This window comes from Oryctolagus cuniculus, chromosome 15, assembly GCF_051225735.1.
Source record: "Oryctolagus cuniculus isolate XC-2025 breed Fujian yellow rabbit chromosome 15, ASM5122573v1, whole genome shotgun sequence".
Classification (NCBI taxonomy): domain Eukaryota; kingdom Metazoa; phylum Chordata; class Mammalia; order Lagomorpha; family Leporidae; genus Oryctolagus; species Oryctolagus cuniculus.
In genome coordinates, this window is record NC_142881.1 from 41,617,693 (window position 1) to 41,640,329 (window position 22,637).

At 37.4% G+C, this 22,637-nt stretch overlaps 1 protein-coding gene across 1 annotated transcript; it reads right to left on the reverse strand.

Annotated features, from left to right (window-relative positions):
• Positions 1-122: 122 nt before the first annotated feature.
• On the reverse strand, positions 123-19,872 carry LIPN (lipase family member N). Its single transcript, XM_002718368.6, has 9 exons — positions 19,661-19,872; positions 18,974-19,091; positions 16,184-16,382; positions 10,648-10,757; positions 7,993-8,129; positions 5,728-5,874; positions 4,263-4,334; positions 3,637-3,708; positions 123-356 (listed from the first exon to the last, which is right to left on the reverse strand). The coding sequence occupies exons 1-9, from the start codon at positions 19,793-19,795 to the stop codon at positions 123-125; spliced, it is 1,224 nt and encodes a 407-aa protein (XP_002718414.2). The 5' UTR covers positions 19,796-19,872.
• Between the last annotated feature and the right edge of the window lie 2,765 nt (positions 19,873-22,637).

Below are 22,637 nucleotides of genomic sequence, written 5' to 3' on the forward strand. Positions count from 1 at the left end.
AAGGAAATATCTCAGCAGTAGCACCAAGAATGCTGGGGCGTCCCTATTGTTGATTGGTATTTTTCCTAAAGCCACTTACGGACTTGGAAGTAACTTGAAATTGAAAAGTAGATACATTACATTTAGTCATACTCCTTCATCAAAGCTATGATTTTACTGTACATCCGCTGAGGGGCATCGAGACCCCAGACGAAATCAAAGTGGTTCCAATCTGGGAAAAGTTTGAAGTAACGGAGATTCCTGATTTGGGGGAGTATCCTGGTCACATCCCGGGGTGTGATAAGGATGTCGTGCCCACCAGCCCAAATAGCAGTAGGCACATTCATGGTAGTCAAGTCATAAAGTGGGGGGCGACTCTGTAGAAAATAAAGAGAGCATTTGTGAAAGAGATCCTCATAACAACAACTGACTTCAAATAAATAGAAAGGCTGCTAAAAATAAAAGGCTGCTATGGGAGTGCTGTGGCATAATGGGTAAAGCTGTTGCCTTGCAGTGCTGGCATCCCATATGGATGCCGGTTCAAGTCCCAACTGCTCCACTTTTAATCCAACTCTCTGCTGTGGTCTAGGAAAGCAGTGGAGAGTGGCCCAAGGCCTTGGGCCTCTGCACCCACGTGGGAGACCTGGAGGAGGCTCCTGGCTTCTGGCTCCGGATTGGCGTAGCTCTGGCTGTTGCAGCCAACTGGGGAGTGAACCAGAGGATGGAAGACCTCTCTCTCTCTCTCTCTCTCTCTCTTTTTCTCTGCCTCTCCTTCTCTCTGTGTGTGTGTAACTCTGACTTTCAAATAAATAAATAAATCTTTTTTTTTTAAGAAGGCTGCTATGGTCCTATCTCTGTTGGGCACTATGGGAAATGGGAAGGAAGCATGCCTTTCTTCAAAGAATTTGCAAAGGAGGAAACAAGATAAAACAGCTAAGCAAACATTTGTATATGAAATAAAGTATGCTAAACACTATTAAACATTCCCAAAATATAGTGAAAGTAAAAACAATTAAGAAATTATTCCGAGATGGCAAATTAATACAAACAGGAGTCATTTGTATGACTTTTGGGATATTACTAGATTTGGACAGCGATGGGGTGAGGGCTTCCCAGGGAGCAGGAGGAGTTCACAGATCATGAACATGAATGCTAGGCTTCCCAGATAATTACAGAATAAAATATGCAAGGTCATTTAGTGGGATGTAAGATTGGAGACAGAGAATCAAGTTCTGAATGTTAGATTAAGGAATTTGGATATCTTTCAGAAGTTTTGGGGACAAGACAGGGTCATTTTACAGACAGTGGTCTTAGGGCACACACGTGGGCATCAGTTAGTAGGATGACTTGAAGGGGTAGGTTGACTGAGGGTCCTGAAAAAAATCTAGGCAAGCAAATATATACGGATGGTCTAAATTGAAACTGGAGGAATGGCTAAATTCTCTAAAGAAGAGAGAGTTGTGAAGAATTCTGGGGGAAAGCCAAAAATTCAAGAGTGGTAGGTGGAAGAATAGCCAGTACTTCAGACAAAGGGAGCAATCAAAGGGAATGAGAAGCCTGAAATCACCGCATTATGGAAGTTCATGTTAGGCAAGTGAGCTCCAAGGAGATAATGGCAAGACATGACATATTTTACAAGCTGAAAATAGACTACTGAGTTTGCCAACTAAAAGCCATGTGTGGTTTCAAATAGAGTAGCTACATTAGAAAGATCAAGACCAAATCTATATTTTCTAAGGTTCTGGAATGAGTACAAGAGAAGAAAAAGCTCTTTTCAATATTGAGAAGTGTTGGTAACACTGAGGTGACAGAATGATGCTTCGATACAATTGATGGGTTAACGGAAGTTTTATTTGCTTGTTTTTCATAAGGAATGGGAGCTCATTTAAGACAATAAAAGGAGCCAGGAGGAATGGGAGGTGAGAAGAGATGGGGTAAAGAGCGCAGGAGTGGGATAATTTGGAAAGTAATAGGATTTTCATTTTCTAATAAAGAAAGGAAAGAAGGAACCAGGACAGAAATATTTTAAGGTAACTAAGAGAGTTGCTAGGAGATTTTATTCATGCAACAAATAGTTATTGAGTACATTAAATACCAGGTACTCTTCCAGGTGGGAAAGGACTAGTGGAAAAAAAAAAAAAAAAAAACAGAAAACTCCCCACCCTCAAGAAGTGCACCTGGGTTGATCCTCTTATACTCACTAAAACAGTGGGGATGGAGATGGCGCTCAGAAATCAAGGAGAGTGCAAATTGCTGAAACTAGTTTTTCTGAAGGATTGTGACAAAAGTTGCCTTTAAATGATTAAAATCACAAACAAATAAAACAGGATTGGCCAGGGACAGGGTGGGACCAGTTATACCTTGACATATTCTAAAGATATTTACACTCTCACATGCTTTAGAACTTGACTATAACTGACTGTAACATGAATGTGTGTGTGTTATTTCATTTTCTAACAAATGTAAAGGGCATATTAATATAATATTTACTAAAAGTAAAGGTAGAGAACAGAAGTATTGTTTGTCAAATCCAAAATGAGGGTTCTTTAGAGCTTTATGTTCATTCCTCTCCTTTCTCCTTTCTTCCCTTTCTGAAAGTAAGCACTTCAGCATTTCTTGTGTATTTTTTTCTGGGCCTTGTCTAAACATTTCCAAATATATGCACTTGTGCATATATAAAGTCTGAGGGGTAGGAGAAAACTTCTGAGGATAATGAAAATGTTCTATATCTGGATTATGCTATAATTATACAAATGGATATATTTGTCAAGATGCACTTGATATACAAAATTAGCAAATTTTTTTGTGTATAAATCCCATGTTAAACAATTAAAAAATAAAAATATAAAGTCTAGTTTTTGTTGAATTTAGAGTTAATAAAATCATTCCTCTAATATCTAATTCAGTACTGAGAAATTAACTCGTCTGATGGACTGTTCTGATGCTCAGAAACAACTTAATCGACCTAGTTTTGCCTTAACAAATGATCTTGGAAAGGTTACTGTGGTAGAGTTAACTTAATGTGTTTATTTCATACTTAGATTCAACCCACGATGAGGCAAACAAAAAAAGTGGTGACAGGATTGATCAAAAGTATAATACTAAATAGGTCTACACATTTTGATGTGTAAAGTTCATGTGAAAAAAGATGCCTTAAACCCCACCTCATCAATGTTTGATAATACTTTTAAAGCTGCCATATGGAATCTTATTTTTTTCAATTTGTTTCAAGAAGTATGTATTTATTTATTTTGTCAAGATTCTTATGGAACAATTCCCAATTCCACATAGACATTAAAATTATGTCAAAAATCCATCAGAACATTATTTATCTCTTGCTAGAGTTATAAACAAAATAGCAAGATAATTATATGAAATAAGCTTGGTGCTGACAAATTTTAGTTAATGACACCAATATATTAATATATCTAGTTATCTGTAGGTAAATGGATTACAAATGACTCCGTTTCCTTTATATGCTCATATGCTTTTTGCATTTCTAGATTTTCAGGAATGAATACAGGTTAAATTAGACATTAAAAAAATCACTATCAGTACACATGTCACCAAATTGCCAGGTATGATTCTTATCACTCTCATGTAATTTTTATCTTAATTTCTCAAAACCCTCATTCTTAGACTATTCGAATAGCTCACCTGATTGTAGTGGTGCATATTCTCAGCTTCACTTCCCCAGTCATACGCTCTGAATTCATCAGATCTGTAAAGCTGAGATAAATGACTTTTAGGAAAAGAATGTTAAAGGTAAGAATCATGACGGCTAACAGCAAATCTAAGAAAAATGCCACACACAGGTGAAAAATAAGGTTGCTGGTTCACCAGGAATATCTGATATCCTTTTCACCATCATGAAAATTGGAGTCCAACATGAAAGGGTCAGTGATGTACCGTGGTTCAGAGAAAACTCAAGACTGCATTAGAAGAAAGTCTAATCCCATATATTTCCTCCCAGGGGACATCACAGCTCTCCTGAGGCCTCTCAGATTACCTCTTGCTCAAGCCCAGGGCCTATTTTACAAGCTCAGAATTTAAGATGGGGTTCATTTAGGTCACTCATTTGATGTGTACCATGGACTACTTCTTTTTAAAATCGGGAGAAATCTAAACATAAATATGCCAACACTGACAAATTAGAAGCAAGTTGTTAAGCTCCTCTGTATTGACCCATCAGAAGGGTCAACTCTGGCTTTTGATATATAAGGACAAGTATAAAATTATGTATAAATGTATAAAATTATGATTTCCCATGGCAAAAACTCTACCTGTTTTATATGCAGGATGTTCTGTATTGATGACCCAGTGGGAGCATGTGACATATACACATCCATTCGACTCTAAGGGAAAAAAAACCTCAATGTGTTAAGTTCATGTGACAACAATGATCACTCAATAAAACAAACACCTTTCAGAAGTAGAAAGAGGCTATTCTGAGAATTAGTAAATAAATACCAAGGTTTTGAAAACTATGAGGCAGAATCATCTAGATAAATATGTATTCGTGTCAGATGCTCGAATGTGAGTGAACCACGGACTGAGTAATGGAACGAGCTGCTTGAGAGCGAACCTGCGATGGCTCTGAATCCGTACCATGATTTGCTTATTATGAAGCAGCAGCAGCAGCAATGGGCAGCATGGAGCCCAGCCATGAGGAAAGGTGCGATGTGCAAGTATGGAGGTGGTGCGTGTGTACTCTCACAGATCAGTTGGTCAGAAAATCCGAATTCCAATTTCTAATGTTGTTAACTATCACTTTCGTGGGTTCAGTCAATTTATTAATGTCCCTGAGTTTCTTATTTTATCTATTAAATGAACTTATTAAAGAATCATACTAACAGCTTGCCAGACTTTTGCAAAAGTAAATCTATAAGCCAAATCTTTCTAAAGATTATTCCAAACTTTGTAAACTTTAAAGAGATTGAATAGTACTCATGATTCAATGTCTTAGAATATAATTAACCTAATCCCAAAGGATATTATTAAAAATCTTTATAACAAGCAGACTTAGACCAATAGTTATTCATAGGCTCCAGTCTAACATAATTTAGCCTCTTCTAGACCCAAGGTGCGTTGGTCTTGTTGAGAATACCTATCTTGGGATTGGATTCACTGCAGCAGTCTCACTGGCTGACATTTGTAATACTATAGAGATAATTATTCAACCACACAAGTCTGCAAATGTAACCTCCTCCTCTTTTATTCTTGAATTCTGAATAACAGGAAACATAATTGATGAGACAGGACTGCTACCACTTCATAGGAAGGAGATTCTGTCTGCCTTTCATTATGTTCCATATTTTCCAGGTTAAGTGATGAGTTTTATTTGAAACCAAAATCACCTACAAAGGAAGGCTCATGAAATAAGTTCATGTAAAGTGTATGGGCTTCTCTTCTTTTCTAGGATTTTGTTTTTCAAGTAATATATTCAAATGAAATACATTTAAATTGTGTATAGTGAGTTGTGGCTGATAGTGAACATGTGAAAAACTACCACCTATTCTGGATTGTTCACTCTCTCAACTTCAAACAGGGATGGAAGAATGGAGGGGCTTCCCCTAACTCTACTAACATGATACTTTGGATACCTAAGCTTCTATGCATTAAAAGATATCTGCCTTTGAGAGTTTGGAATACCATATGAGTTTATATAGTATATTAGACACATCAGTATGAGTCAAAGGAAAGTTGGAATTTCCTAAGTATTCAATGGCCCAAAATTATTGTACATACCATATTCATATTTTTTGTATTGGCTCCAGCCCATAAGGACATAAATTCACTACATAGCATCCATAGTATTTTATTGTTGCAGATTTTGGTAGAAGGTATTTTCCCATTTTTATATTCTAAGAAGAAACCTTTGGTACCAAAAAGAGCCTGTGAAAGTAAGAAATAATTATATTCTCAAGAACCATCTTCAGACTTTCATATTCCCTTCATTCCAGAAATGAGCTACACTTGGGGATCTATTATTTTTTTATCTGTTGTTTTGGTCAAAGTGAGCAAGTCACTCAAGAAAAGTGAATTACATGTTTATCTCCAAATAAGGAAGATTATCAAACATATTATATACAAAGAGATTAGAAGGACCCTCAACCTCAGATTCACTTCTCTATGATGAAGCTCTCCTGTATTCTGTCCACTCAGTGATTGCCAATGTTTATTTCTCATTTATGGGCAAGAAAGATGGAATAGTTTCTTCTTGAGGTCAAATATTACCTTGTAGGAAGGAAAACCAGGTTTTTCCTTTAATTCATGCGCACGTTGGCTTTCCAGTACTGTCCCAGATTAGCCAGATCTCACACTGAAAAGCAGAGAGTGGGGAACCAAAGGAAGGGTATCACTGAACAGAAAAGGTAAGATGGAGTCATCAGGACAGCATGGTTAAGACTTCTGGATTTTAAGAAAGAAAGCTCGGGGGCTGGTGTTGTGGCAGTGGGTTAAAAAAGCAAGCTCAGGGGAGGGAGAAATCTCTGGTGGGGTCCCAGGGTTTCTGAGGGCAACTGATAGCAGTGGGGAGCAAGAAATGAGATTTAACAAGGCAGGGATTTTGATACTATGGCATAGTAAACTGAGATATTAAGAACATTATTTGCTTTATGGCTGATCTATGGAGGAAGGGCAACACATATAAAATTGGTGTATTTGAGGCCAGTGTAGTGGTGTACTAGATAAAGATGCCACCTGTGACGCTGGTGCCCTTTATGGGCTCCAGTTGAAAACCTGGCTGCTCCACTTCCACTCCAGCTCCCTGCTAATGTGCCTGGGAAAGCAGCAGAACACAAGGGCTTGATCCTCTGCACTGATGTTGAAGACCTGGAAGAAATTCCTGACTCCTGGCCTTGGCCTTGCCCAACTCCAGCTGATACAATAATGGGGGGGGGGGGGGTTTGAACCAGTGGATGGAAGATCTCTCTCTGTCTCCTCTCTCTGTGTAACTCTGACTTTCAAATAAATAATTTTTTTTTAAATCTGGGCATTTACATAGAGATGTATGTACTGGTGAATTTAATAAAATGTAGCTTATTTAGTTTATTCATATATAGATGACATTCAAAATTGATGTCAATACATTTTGAAACAGAAATATCAACCACCCAAAGGGAACTTACATCATTTTTGCTCACAGTCTATAATAAAGTAGCTAGTATCAAAACAATCATTAGGCCCTATGGAAATTCTTCCTTATGTTAGTTCACAAATAATTTTTTTCCCATTCCTGCCACTCCACCCCAAATCAGGGCCTTATTTGCTTACATATGAATTATGATAATTCTCTAATTCATCTGCTTGACTTCATTCTGGCTCCAAAGCATTTTTTCCATCACCCCTAATTAAAAAGGCAATTGTGGTTAAAACACTATGCTCTTTGTAGCTATGGTCTTCACAGAGAAACAAAAACAAATGGGAAAAAAGCAACCTGCAACCTTTTTAATGCATAAAATTCAAATCTGCAGTTGGCAAAAGCTGACCTTTTTAACCACTGAAAAATACCCTTTGATAGTCAATGGCTACCTCAGCTATAAGACATTTAGGCTCTGGAATCTGAGCTTTAGTGTGTTACGGCAATCTTGTATTTGGTAAAGGGTATTAGCTAGTTTTATCTAGTCAGTAACATCAGTGATCACACATAACTTGAAGAGTTTATTTTGGGCATTGTGAACTCACTGACCTGTCCAACTATGTGGAAGAAGAAAACTTGTGAGTAGACCATCTACTGATAGAACACCCAGTTTATCAAGAAATTCAAACATATTCTTGGCCCTGTTAGTGACTGAGTATAATAAATTGTCTCTGGGACCTGTAGGCACCATGCACAAATATGTACACACATGGGCATGGGCACACAAACACAAACAGATGCTCACATAGTCTGATTCCTATAGATTCTATCAAATTTTCCTACTGTTCCTTCATAATAGATTGAAAAATAATAAGGTACTATGATCCAAAATGAGATTCTCAGGTAAACTTTGGCAAAAAAGAGTAGCCTACCTTGATTATGGAATTTGGAAGTAGAAAAAAACTGGTAAAAACGCTTGTGGGATATTTGAATGAGATCACAGGACCCAAGGCAAAATTCATTTTGATTCTTTGTGCCAGTTCAGGCATGGTAGAAAAGGCTACAAATCCTGAGAGAATGTGGAGACAAGACAATCCTGTAAAAATTAGAAGTATTCACACAATATTTCTACTAATAAAAGTGGGAGTTCTTTCGAGTGATTCTGCCAGGATAGTTGGCCTTCAGCCCTCTCGACTTCTAAGTTACTGATTTGTCTCTTGTACTATCAAAGGGTCATTTAACTTGGTTGGGGAAAAGTTGGCAGGTGAAAGGTGAGGAATAAACCGCTGTAGCAGCTGCTGCAGGCGACTTCACTTCCCAAGCATGGGCTAATGAGGACGATGTTTTCATTTCACATGGAACTCTAGGATGCAAAGCTGAGTCACAGAGTTTCCAGAAGTTAAAAATCAGCTTATTGGGTATGAATTCATCAGTTCTTTCCGTGTCATCATCTAGTTATTCCACAGGCTTGCTTTCTCAGAATGGAATGATATTTCACTGCTCTCAGCACCTTGCTGGAAGTGTACCAACCCTCCAGACTTTTCCCTACTTCCCAGAAGGAAAGGTGTCTCTCTGGGTCCACTGTGGTCCCAGTCAGGCTCAGCTGTCCCCATTGCTTTGCTCTTTCACCAGTGCTACTGCATCATTTACAGCCCTGTGAGGGGAAGGGTGGACAGCGCTGCACTGGAATGCTGTATGGATTATCTCCACATTCTGGTCTCCTGAGGTGCTTTTCTGGGTCTTCACTAGTATGTGCATATGTGCCTGTGTTTGTATGTGTGGTTGAGTATGTGTGTGAAAGCATATCATATGCTGTTTGTAGAAATTTGTGTTAAAACATAAAATTGTCTTGGACAGAAAAAAATAATTCAAATAAATGACTAAAAATTTGATCTAAAGACTGACCCATGTATTTGGAAGTTTGTGTAGATGAATTTTTGGTGTCAAACTGACCAGAACACCCAACTGACAATGAATGTCCTGAGGCTTGGGTTGTTGAATGTCTTACAAACAGTAGGTCCTTTCCACTAACAAAAATTGCTCTGCTTACTGAAAAATGTCATGTTTAAGAAAAAAGAAAAATGAAAACACAGAAAGACACGAAAACATCTGTGAAAAATTGAAAAATATGAAAACATAGAAAAATATCTATGTTTTCTTTGAGATCAATATAAGAGCATGTCTAAGTCCCACAGTTTTCTACACCCAAATCAAACCATTCTAATTCTTGAAGGGTCATCAGAAAATGCATATTATGAAAAAACTATACATGGATCTCAAAATTTTTTCCACCAAAATAAACATCATTTAATTCCATTTTCACTTGAACTTTTTGTAGTATTTTTATATATGGTCCCTCCACAATGCACATACAGTTCACTTCAGTGGAATCAGACTGAACTGGTTTGAACCTGTGTTCTGCCTCTTATGTGCTAAAGAGACTTTGGTCAAGTCCTTTAATTTGTCTGAACTTCTGTTTTCTCTGCTATGTGACAGAGACAATAATAGAAGTTTTTGTTTTGTTTTCTTTTTTTAAGATTAGAGGGAGACTTTTGTGGAAAAATTCATGAACACAGAGTCCTACACATAATGAATGCTCAGTAAGTGTCAGATTTTTTACTGTAGCATAATTATTTATATAATTTATATAATTAATGATATTTTTAGGTCTCTTATTGGTTCTTTGATACTTTTTTAGTATATGCTCTCCAATACTCACTGTCTATTCCAAACTTTAAACTACCTGTCCATATAAATTATTGACTAATAAGTTTATTATTGATAACAGTAGTGATAATGAAAAAGTTGAAAGAATATTTATGGTTTCTTGTAGTTTTACTAAACTGAAATATTGTATTTTCACATGACTTACTCTCTTTAAATTGGAATCTTTGGTCTAAGATCAGTAACAAGACTATATTTATATTAGTATGGGTCCCTTTGAACTTTTATTTGGAACTAGATTTTGACTTATTTCCAAAAAAGTCTAGATAATCATTAAGATGTAATTTTTTTCAAAAAAGAGTACAGTTTTAAAAGCTTTAAAAATTGTAATATAGTGCTTCTATTTAATTACTACTCCATCAATATTAAATCACATGCTAAATAGATGAACCAGATATTTTATTAAAGTAAGCTTTTGTGTACAACTCACAAACATATGTGACCATATCTTTTTAATTTGTTGAAATATTAGATACTCCCTTTTTTTTTATTTTAATCCAAATTGGGTTGTGAAGTACGTAAGATTAGTGTATACTTATCATTCTCTGTGGGACAGTTCATGGTATTGGACTTCACTTTTTCAGCTCAGAGGGAATCTAGAAATTTATCCTTTAGAATCACTTTTTTGGACTTAGGGCACATTTTATTTCTGGAAATTTTTGTCACTATTAGAAGTGTGCAGCTGTGACCAGAGTTGAAGGAAATGTTTGCCCCCCACATACGCACAGTCTCTAGACTGCAGGGTCACACGAAGGAAATTCCCAGCACAGGGTAGAGATGCAAGGGCACTCTAAATAGCAGTTACTCTGTTCCAATGAACAGGACTCCTGCAAGACTGACAACATGGACCCTTGCAGACATACCTATTGTAGTGCCAAGTGAATGTCCAATGAAATGCAGCTTCTCTTGACCAGTTTTATTTACAATGAAGTCTACTATTCCTGGGAGATCATATTTGGCCATTTCATCAAAACTGCAAAACAAAACACAGGCTTATAAATACTTTTTAAATTTTAAACTCTAAGTTTAACTTGCTCCCTTCTTATTAACTCACGGAATTCTTTGCTACTTATTCAGTGTGTATTTCATTATTTGCTCTACTTAATGTTGGTTAGTATAGCCTTTTGCCTGCATTTTCATAGTTTACTTCCTAACAATAGGAAGAATTTCAAAGACTTGTTGATGCTACTTAAAGTTTAGCCTCTTCTTTGTCTTCTTCACTTCCTTGTCTTGCTTTCTTTCTGTTTCCTTCCTCTGTATAACTTGCACGCCTCCACTTCTGATTCTGCCCTGGGATTTCCAGACTCTTAGGACTATATTATATAAAACTCTCAGGGTTGTATAATATAATACAATCTGTAGAAGCAGGACTGTTGTCAATCATGATTCTACCACTTACTAACTGAATAACTTCTGATGTTACTGAAATACTCTGAGCTTAAGTTTTCCTACTTGAGAAATGAACACCGTAGTACCTACCTTACTGGACTGCATTTGCGATCGATAATATAAAAAATGGCTTTGACTCCTAGTAGGCACTTAATAATGTGTTGATATTATTTATTTTCCATTGCTAAAGATATATATTCAACATATCCCCACATTCTATAGTGCCATTTCAGTTGTTATTAATGTTGGAGAACCAAAAGGCCTATATAATAGTGAGTTAAGTCAGGTACCCTATGAACTAGAGTTCTATTTATTAAAAGAACATGTGAATTAATCTCTAAATCAGTTATTTCCAAGTATTAGAGATTGATATGATGCCTGTAGGGGTGGGGAACACCCAGTTGGAAACCCTATAAGACCTGAAAAATCATTTGGTTTGGCCTTCCCAGGACAACTGCACATAGGGCTGGAAACTCAATAAATCTCTAACAGGCTAATTGTTAAGCTGATGATTTTGGATGGCCTACAAATGACATTATACAAATGGCCTTTGGCAGAAAAACGTTTCTCCACTGCAAATAAGGAAGGCCAAGCTACCAAAGACCAGTGATGCAAAATACTTCCTGACACTTGCCCCTTCTCCAGAGTTCTGACCCAAACAATTTATTCTATTTCTCATTTGTTCTCAACATGTCAGTGGGTGCTAAATATTTCATTGCCATGTTAGGAATGAACATCTTTTCTAGCAGCAGATTTGCAAACCAATGGAGAACGTAGGTCCCAGGAAAGGAGGTCTACTGCAGGCGTAAGCCTATTCTCTGGTGACAGCAGAAAATATTCCCATTCAATGAAATCATCAGAGGCAGGTGTTGTAGCACAACAGGTTAAGTCACTGCCTGCAATGCCAGCATCCCATATGGGTGCATCCCATATGGCGCTGGTTCATGTCCAGCTGCTCCATTCCCATCTAGCTTCCTGCTACCAGCCCGGGAAATGCAGCAGAGGATGGCCCAAGTGTATGGAACTCTTCTACACTTGTGGGAGACCCAGAAGAAGCTCCTAGCTCCTGACTTCAGCCCAGCTCAGTCCTGGCCTTTGTGGCCATCCGGGGAATGAACAATAGATAAAAGACACACACTCTCTCTCTCCCTCCTCTCTCTCTCTCTTTCTCTCTAACTCTGAATAAATCTTCAAAGAAAAAAAGAAAGAAGCCATCAACATATCAAAAGATTCTTCATTGCTCACTAACAATGTTTTAAAAATCTCATACCGGAGTTTTATTGTTTTCTTGAAAATAGTATTCTGTACCACCTCAATTACAGTTTTTCTAAGTGAATACAATACCGTTACACATCAACTTTGCACAAGTTAATGGTTATGCAGTAGAAAAGATTTATAAAAGTATTACTAGGGAGCTTGGTTAGTTGTCATTGATCAAGGAGAATATATGATATTTGTCCCTTTGGGATTGGCTTAATTCACTCAGCATGATGTTTTCCAGGTTCCTCCATTTTGTTGCAAATGACTGGATTACACTTTTTTTACTGCTGTATAGTATTCTATAGAGTACATATCCCATAATTTCTTTACCCAGTCCACTGTTGATGGGGTGACAACTAACCGAGCACCTAAAAGGAAACATGCTGAAGTGAAATGGACACTATGAGAAACAATTACTTGATCAGCCCTTGTCCTCACTGTCAAGGAACAACTTAATACTTTATTCCTCTTAGTATTTTTTTGTTCTACTTAATACCATTGGTTGAACTCTTTAATTAATACACAATTATTCTTAGGTGTTTAAATTTAACTGAAAAGTGATCCCTGCTAAATATAAGAGTGGGAATAAGAGAGGGAGGAGATGTACAGTTCAGCGCATGCTCAGTCGGACTTACCCCTAACAGTAGAGTTAGAAACGTGCCAAGGGAGTCCAATTCAATCCCATCAAGGTGGCATGTACCAATGCCATCTCACTAGTCCCAGTGATCAATTTCTGTTCACAATTGATCATAATGATAGGACTAAGAACCAAAGGGATCACATAAACAAGAATAGTGTCTGCTAATTCTAACTGATAGAATTAAAAATGAGAGAATGATCCAACATGGGAAGCGGGATACACAGGAGACTCATAGAATGGCAGATGTCCTAAACAGCACTCTGGCTTCAGTATCAGCCCTTAAGGCATTCAGATCTGGCTAAAAAGCGCATGAGAGTATTTCAGGCATGGAAAGCCAAGACACTGTGGCAAATAAATAAATAAATAAATAAATCTATATGAAAGATCTCTGTGAGTGAGATCCCAGTGGAAAGAACGGGCCATAAAAGAAGGAGGTACCTTTCTCTGAAGGGAGGAGAGAACTTCCACTTTGACTATGAACTTTTCTAAATAAGATCGGGGTCGGTAAACTCAAGAGGCTTCCATAGCCTTGGCAACTCATGACAAGAGCCTAAGGTGATGACTGACGCCATAAACAAGAGTGTCAATTGTTAAATCAACAACAGGAGTCACTGTGCAATTACTCTCCATGTAGGATCTCTGCCCTTAATGTGTTGTACTATGTGAAGTAATGGTATAACTATTACTCAAACAGTACTTTATATTTGTGTTTCTGTGTGGGTGCAAACTGTTGAGATCTTTACTTAGTATATACTAAATTGATCTTCTATATATAAAGATAATTGAAAATGAATCTTGATGTGAATGGAATGGGAGAGGGAGCGGGAGATGGGATGCTTGTGGGTGGGAGGGAAGTTATGGGTGGAAAAAGCCACTATAATCCAAAAGCTGTACTTTTGAAATTTATATTTATTAAATAAAAGTTAAAAAAAAGAAATTGATCAAAAAAATTTTACACATTATTTCCTGACATTAAAAAAAAGTATTTCTAGGGTGGTTATAAACTTCTTGAGGTCAGAGGTTTGGTCACTTCACTGTTTGAATGCTCAGAACCTAGGTCAATACATACAGTATGTACTTTATAAATACTGGCTTAATGAATGCATTCCTTGTTCATAGCAATTTCCTGGACTTTCCATTGGGACTTACTTATGAAGTATAGTATTGGACAGAATTGGATGTTAAAATGATCTTCTTAATAAAATAAAAAAATAATTTTTGTGTGGGAAAAATCAGTGAAAATCAAAGCTTCTTGCTGTTTCTCTCCTTTGAGATGCTAGTAGAAACTATAAGGAGCTTTGTATCACCCTATGTATTGTCTTTAATACCACCCACACTGTTTCACTTCAAGAAATTGCCTCCAACTTTCCTCTTAACTTTTCTTTTTTTTTTTAACTTTTATTTAATGAATATAAATTTCCAAAGTACAGAATATGGATTACAATGGCTTCCCCCCCATAACATCCCTCCAACCCGCAACCCTCCCCTTTCCCACTCCCTCTCCCCTTCCATTCACATCATGATTCATTTTCGATTCTCTTTATATACAGAAGATCAGTTTAGCATACATTAAGTAAAGATTTCAACAGTTTGCTCCCACACAGAAACATAAAGTGAAAAATACTGTTTCAGTACTAGTTATAGCATTAGATCTCAATGTACAGCACACTAAGGACAAAGATCCTACATGAGGAGTAAGTGCACAGTGACTCCTGTTGTTGACTTAACAAATTGACACTCTTGTTTATGGCATCAGTAATCACCCTAGGCTCTTGTCATGAGCTGCCAAGGCTATGGAAGCCTCCTGAGTTCACTGACTCTGATCATATTTAGACAAGGCCATGGTCAAAGTGGAAGTTCTCTCCTCCCTTCAGAGAAAGGTACCTCCTTCTTTGATGACCCATTCTTTCCACTGGGATCTCACTCGTGGAGATCTTTCATTTAGGTTTTTTTTTTCCCCCAGAGTGTCTTGGCTTTCCATGCCTGAAATACTCTCATGGGCATTTCAGGCGGATCCGCATGCCTTAAGGGCTGATTAGGAGGCCAGAGTGCTGTTTTGGACATTTGCCATTCTATGGGTCTGCTGTGTATCTCACTTCCCATGTTGGATCATTCTCTCCCTTTTTTATTCTATCAGCTAGTATTTGCAGACACTATTCTTGTCTATGTGATCCCTTTGGTTCTTAGTCCTATCATTACGATCAATTGTGAACAGAAATTGATCACTGGGACTAGTGAGATGGCATTGGTACATGTCACCTCGATGAGATTGAATTGGAATCCCCTGGTCTGTTTCTAACTCTACCGTTAGAGGTAAGTCAGCTTGAGCATGTCCCAAATTGCACATCTCTTTCCTCTCTTATTCCCACTCTTATATTTAACAGTGATCACTTTTCAGTTAAGTTTCAGCACTTAAGAAGAATTGTGTATTGATTACAGTATTCAACCAAAAGTATTAAGTAGAACAAACAAAAAAAATACTAAGAGGGATAACATATTAAGCTGCTTATCAACAGTCAGGGTGAGGGCTGATCAAGTCACCGTTTCTCATAGTGTTCATTTCACTTGAACAGGTTTCCTTTTTGGTGCTCAGTTAGTTGTCACCTATCAAGGAGAACAAGTGGTGTTTGTCCCTTTGGGATTGGCTTATTTCACTCAACATAATGTTTTCCAAATTCCTAACAGGGATCACTTTTCAGTTAAAATATAAACACCTAAGAATAATTGTATGTTAATTATGGAGTTCAACCAATGGTACTAGAACAAAAAAAAAATACTAAAATGGATAAAGTATTACATTGTACATCAACTGTCAGGACAAGAGCTGATCAAGTCACTGTTTCTCATAGTGTCCATTTCACTTCAACAAGTTTCCCCTTTGGTGCTCAGTTAGTTGTCGCCAATCAGGGAGAACATATGATATTTGTCCCTTTGGGACTGGCTTAATTCACTCAGCATGATGTTTTCCAATTCCTCCGTCTTGCGGTGCCGGCACACCAGGTTCTAGTCCCGGTCGGGGCGCCGGATTCTATCCCGTTTGCCCCTCTTCCAGGGGGCTGGCACCGCGGCTCACTAGGCTAATGCTCTTAACTTTTCTTAAGTCAGTTTACCTAAAGGCCCAAAACGCCTCTTCATTCACTGAGAGTGTCTTGTGTTTTCTTGACCAAGTGTTCCCCCGACTGTTTCCCATCCATACATCATAGCCTGCATCTGCTAGAAGGAATCCCAGGCTGCCGTTGGCATAATTCTCAAGCCAATATGCATTGTCTGCAAATAGGGCATGCTGCATGTACACAACTGGCCGGGGACCTGAGGGGAATGAGAAAGAGACAAAGTTATGATAAATAGAATATGTCTGAGACATTGTAGAAATATACAAAGAGCAAAAATCAAAACATTATTCACTTTTCCTCCTGTCAACTCAGTTTCTTGAGCACATACTTAGGTGCTGTACTGATTGATTTTCATGCAACACTTTATTAAATTCTTAGAATCACTCTAAAATGTAGCTGCTATTTTGAAGAGCCTCATTTTGTTTATGAGGAAACAAGGCCTTACAGTAATTAAGTAACTTTCCCAGGAGTCACCAGCTAACAAAGTTCAGAGCCGGGATGCAAACCCAGTCCTGTCTTATGGCAAAGCTTGTGCCTGCAATTTCTCTGTTCTCTACATTCATACATAGACAGTCACTGACTTGCGATGGTTCAACATAGGATTTCCTGACTTTACAACTTTACCATGATGTGAAATAGATATGCATTTGGTAAACCATACTTCAAATTTTAAATTTTGGTCTTTTCCTGGGTTACCAATAGTTGTTAAGATCCTCTCCCACAATGCTGGGCAGTGATATTGAGTAGCAACTCCCATTAAACTCTGTGATCATGAAGGCAAACAACAGATACTCCACATACTATGTTCCCAAGACATGATGTTCAGTAGGCTGGGTGTATGAAATTCATTTACTACTTAAGATGTTTTCAAATTATGATGGGTGAGTTATTGCAGTCTGAGTTATATCTGTATACTTACGTCTAGGGTGTGGTTTATATACATTTTTAATGCTTAATAGAGTTCTATTTGTCTTCCTGGGAAGAAGAGGACATGAATGTAAATGGGAACTAATTTGTTCCTCACAAATCTCCAGCCGTTGCTAATGGGAGAGCATTTGAACACTACAGGAGTAGCAATCAGTTCAACATCCCTCTGCCAAACTACATCCTGGGAGAGAGAGTACTCATGGAGAGGTGAAGAACCAGAATTGAAGACTTGGAAAGGTGCTATAGTTTAACAGCTAATAGCACAGGCTCTGGAACCTGCTGCTTAAGTTTAAATTCTGGTTCTGTCACTTGCTATTTGCATGACTTGGAACCTGTTACAAGTCTGTCATGACTCAATTTCATCATCTGTGAAATAGTGACACTTAGTGGTACCCATGTCATAGGACTGCTGAGAGCTTTGATTTAAAGCATTTAGAACAATATATCTAATAAGTGGGGCTTAGGAGGCTGGAGTTGTGGTGCAGGAGACTAAACTGCCGCTTGTGATACCAGCATCCCTTATTGGAGTATAGGTTCAAGTCCTGGCTACTCTGCTTCTGATCCAGCTTCCTGTTAGGGACTGAAAAATGGCCCCAAGTACTTGGCCCTTGTTACACACGCGGGAGATCCTTATGGAATTTCTGCTGGCTCCTGGATTTGGCCTGGCCCAGCTCTGGCTGCTGCAGACGTTTGGGTGTGAATCAGTGGATGGAAGATCTCTCTCTTTTTCTGTGTGTGTGTGTGTGTGTGTCTTCCTTTATCTCTGTTACTCTGCCTTTCAAGTAAATAAATAAATTTTTAAAAAATGGGCTTAGCTCCAAATCTTTCAAAAATTCTCTTTTCTTAAGCAAATTCTTTCCTATAAAAGTTTTCTCCCTTTCTATTTTACAGTCTAGCATTACTAAACACAGAAAGTAAATAAATAAAATGATCCAGAATCATCCATTCTATTTGAAATCATGATAAAGAATGAATATTTTTTAAATAAATATTTCCTGAATTGGAACTTATACAAAAGAATTATCTGTTGCTCTTTTGATGTACAATTTTAACTGAGCAGTCCATGTTTTATCTGACAGCGATACCCATGCATGTCACACTATCGTTTTTTATTTTGAAACTCTTTAATTATAAACGAGAGAGTGTGGAACAACATCATTTTAGCTGAACCTGAATGTGGATAGTAGGAGAGAAGGCAGAATCCTCCTGGTGGGCAGCGGCAGTAACTGATCCCTCACTGAACCTTGGTAGCTACTCTGCTTACTCTTCAGAGGTTGTGAAAAGAAAACTCCTTGCTCTTGCATGGATGCCTCCTCATTATAGAATTCAAGCTTTTTTTACACCATAATCTCTCATTCCATAAACTGTCTGTCCCTTAGATCAATGTGTATGTGAATATTAAAGTTTTCATTACTGGGAAAAATTTCAGAAAGGCTATTGTCATTTAAGATGATTTTCTGTCCTGTAGAGGGAAACTCCCTGACTTTAATGGGAGCAGAAGAGGCTCTTCTGGGGTACCTCACAGTCAACTTGATCCAACCTTGCAAATCTCCTTTCAGCAGTGAGGAAATCCACATTCCTGGGACAGGAGAGGAGTCAGTAATGAGCTAACATAATGTAGGCTGCACCTTGACATTCACATGACAACAAGAAAGCCCAGTTGTTGTTAGCAAGATCAGTCTTGCCCTTTGTATTTTTACATTCTTGTGTAGAGGGAAGTGAACCTCCCTCTTCACCCTTTAAAAATTAATCCAACAACTCAAAACCTATTTTAATAAACTGGTTACTCTCTTAATAAGCAGTCAGTACTAAATTTTAGTTGTATGATGTCTTCCTCCTCAGGAGGGGCATATCTCATACCTGTGCTCCTGTTCTGACTTCTTCCATAGGGAATTCTGTTGATGCAGAGTATGTATCCATCTTTGGTGATGACTTCATACTCTTCACTGGGATAGCCATTGTATGTGATGATTTCACTCTGCCCAGTGGAAATACAGGCATTAGTTGTACTTCTCTAAAGGAGAGCAAAAGGAACCAGAACAAAACATCTGGTGTCTACTTATCACTGTGAATTACGTGGAATCTGCAGCCCCAGGTAACTAAAATTACTTTATTATATAAAGTCTTGATAAAAAAATAGGTTGAATATTAGAAAATATCTACTACTGGCAAATATTTGAGTCATTCTTCTTGATGGGGCAATATTCTCAAGTCAATTATCTTTTGAGACTCTTCTTACTTTAAAGATAGTAAAAACATAGTTCTAAACAAGTAGAAGGCAGTCATCTATCGTCCAAATGATTTCTTATTCTTAAAAATATAAATTCAAAAGAGGAAGTGATGTATATAGCACAATTCTACTTTCATTATGCCAAGTATCTGTTATTCAGAACAGATCTGCCTTGCTTGATTCCTATAGCAATGTTAAATGCCATCTACCTTTTGCTTATTTTCTTATCAGAGATTTTCTGCTATCAAAAGAAGTCTTGAAAAACAACACATTAATCCTGCTTAATCTGATATTATTTAGAATTTTTCATGACTTACAGTATTCATCCATACTTCAGGATTGACTTCATTTTCCAAGTCAAAAAATGCACCAGCATTTAAAGTTCCACAAATCAAACAAGTTGTTGTTAAAAACAGCCACATCATGGAAATGCCTGGCATAAAAAATTTCATATTCACAGATTAATTCCATTTATATTGATTAATGAGATGAAAATAATGCCCTAATGAATATGTGAATAACTCCCTGGGAAAACTGATAATACTAGAAGGGAACAAATACAGTGAACTGATTGGAGCACTATTAATCTATTTTTTTCACATAGAAACTATCTTGATATAGTCAACTCCTGAAAATGGAATGGATTTAATCTAGTATGGAAGCATTTTTGTCTCATTTTAATTAAAGTTTGTCAATGATTTTAAGTATTTGCTCACCTATTTGTTGCCTGAAGTTTCCTAAACATCCCCTTGTCCAGCCCAAAACCCCACAAAGCAAATAATAACAAACAGATAAAGCTTCAACCAAGAAAAAAAATAACTACAAGCATGCCATCAGTTTCCAGTGATGTGACCACTGACCATTTTTTATGTGGACACTCCAGGGAAGATTTTGCAGCTTTTGGTATACAGTCCCCCTTCTTTGCCATGGTATGAAAGCTTGTCTTCTCAGAGGCAAGCCAACACCATAGCAGCGTACTTCCTTTATCACATGGGTTTTGCAGTTAATTGGCCTGAAGTTGAAGCCCAACTTCACCAAAGAGATGATCTCTAGCCTTGGGCTAGCTATTTCTTAGATTTTCTTCTGGGTTTTCTTGATAGTAAAATCAGGATAATAATGTGAATTGCTCATAGGTGAGCAGAGAGAAGTGACATAATATACACAAACATATTCAATGTAGTTTAAGTTCTCAAATACTTTCAAAATGTTTTTAACTTAAAAATAAGCCAAAGAGTAGTCTCAGAGAGTCTTTACGTAACAAATGGCTATCTGTCTTTTAAAAATACAGAATTTACTTCTGAAGCTAAACAGCTTTCCATATACTTATTGTCTAACTGAACGTGACTGTTTCCTGTAAATGTTTTGCAACTTAATTTTTTTTAAAATGTAAAAACTAATGTCTGTTGAGTACTTACTTTATGCTAGGCATTATCTTACATGTTTCACGTTATGTTACTTAAACCTCAAAGAAACTCCATAAGGAGTTGGTACTCTTATCCTTAATTTGTCAATGAAAACATCAAAGGCTTAGAGAGATTTAAGACCTGCCCAAAGTCATAGAGCCAACAGAAGACAGGTCTCGGATGAACATGCAGGCAGCCTCACTACAGAGCCCTTTCACCTGATTACCACTCCCAAGCTGCCTCCCAGACATGATAAATCTCCATCTTACCTGGAAAGGTGAACTTCCCCTGCTTCTGAGGACTCTTGATTGAACTTTTGCTTTTGGCATCAGGCTGAAGAATGAGATATGGCTGCAGTGACAGTTAGAAACTAGAGAGCTGAGAAACAGGAAGCTGGTGGAAATGAGGAAATCATGGCCTATGACACACCCAAGGCATCTCCCTGACACAACAAATGGCATGATGCACCTGCAGGTTGGGAAATAGTGGTCCACATGATGCCATGTTACCAGTTTACTTAATCATTCCGTTTCTGTTCAGTCTGACAGTGACATTTTCAAAACAGTGTACCAGAGAGTTAGAATGAACTCTGGATCCCAACGGACAGAATCAGAGTATTGGGTCTCCTTCCCCAGCCCCCCACAGCATAACACAGAGAATCAAATGCAGCAATGTAGGTGAAGGTACTGGTGTTAACCATGTATGGTGTAGGGATGTGTGTGTGTGTAACTCAGTTGAGAAGATGATGCAATCCTGACTCTCAAGGAGTTTGGAACTTACATCATGGCAGAGAACTGATTCACATGCCAAAAGGGTTAAGTCTGCTCTCTACTTTGGCTGCGGCCATTTAACCGCAACCTTAAACAATGTAGAAATGGAAGCCTGAGGAGACAATGAAGGAAATTCCGCTCTAAACTTCATGTGGAATCCTGATAAGGAAGGCACATGTGCCTCAGTTTTCTGCTTCACTTTGCTTGCCTATAAAGCCTAAACCTTAACTGAATTTCTTTCACTTACCACCATAAAGAACAGGGAAAGTTAAGTTGATATCCAGCATGAAACCAGTGTTTCAGGTCTCTTAGTTTGGACCCATTCTCAAATCCTTTCAGAATGAAAGATATTATACATGCTTTTCCAAATCTTGGAATCAATCAAGTGGGAAACTTCACATCAATTAAATAAATGTGAACAAAAGGAAGCACTCAGTTTGTTGAAACAGAAAATCCACAGACACTACAGCTTTGCTCTGATTGACAGTAGGAGAGTATAGGTGTGGACTTGCCTGGAATCTCATAGATTTTGACTTTTAAAACAACTCTTTCTAACAAAACTTGAATGGACTTCTCAGAGAGTTCTAGGAAGCATAATTTATTATTGTTTATTTTGTTCAAATGAAATGAGTACTGTTCAATTTCTATGTTATTTACAGATTGCAGTTTAGCCTAAACCTCAAAAGAATTTCTATATCCTTGAATTATTATATTCCTTTATCTGCTTAATAATTTTTCCAATATATTTGCTTGTATAGAAATAAACTATATAAAATACATGAAGCCAAACTCTTCCACAAACTTTTTATAGAAGCTGACCATTTTACTTAAGTATTCAATACATTTTTAATGGACTTCAAACCTTTTTGTATTGGAATACATTTCTCTTCTAATATCATTTTCCATGAAATTTTGTAGGTACCTTCATATAATATTATATATTATTGTATGTATTTTAATATTCATGCTAAAGTTTACATGAATTGAATTGAAACTTAGTCCTTGGCCTAGTGCAATATAGTAACCCCTACTCTATAGAAACTCCAAATTTTTCTATTAAACTGGAAAGGAATCTTGGGAAAAATAAATATTAAAGGGCAATCATTTAGAAGGCTTGTGTT

Coding starts and splice junctions, on each gene's coding strand:
- LIPN (XM_002718368.6), bottom strand. CDS start 19,795: ATGAAATTTTTTATGCCAGGCATTTCCATGATGTGGCTGTTTTTAACA. Junction 10,758..16,183: donor GAGGCGTTTTGGGCCTTTAG/GTAAACTGACTT, acceptor TTTGTTTTGCAG/TTTTGATGAAATGGCCAAAT. Junction 357..3,636: donor ATATGCACCACTACAATCAG/GTGAGCTATTCG, acceptor TATTTTCTACAG/AGTCGCCCCCCACTTTATGA.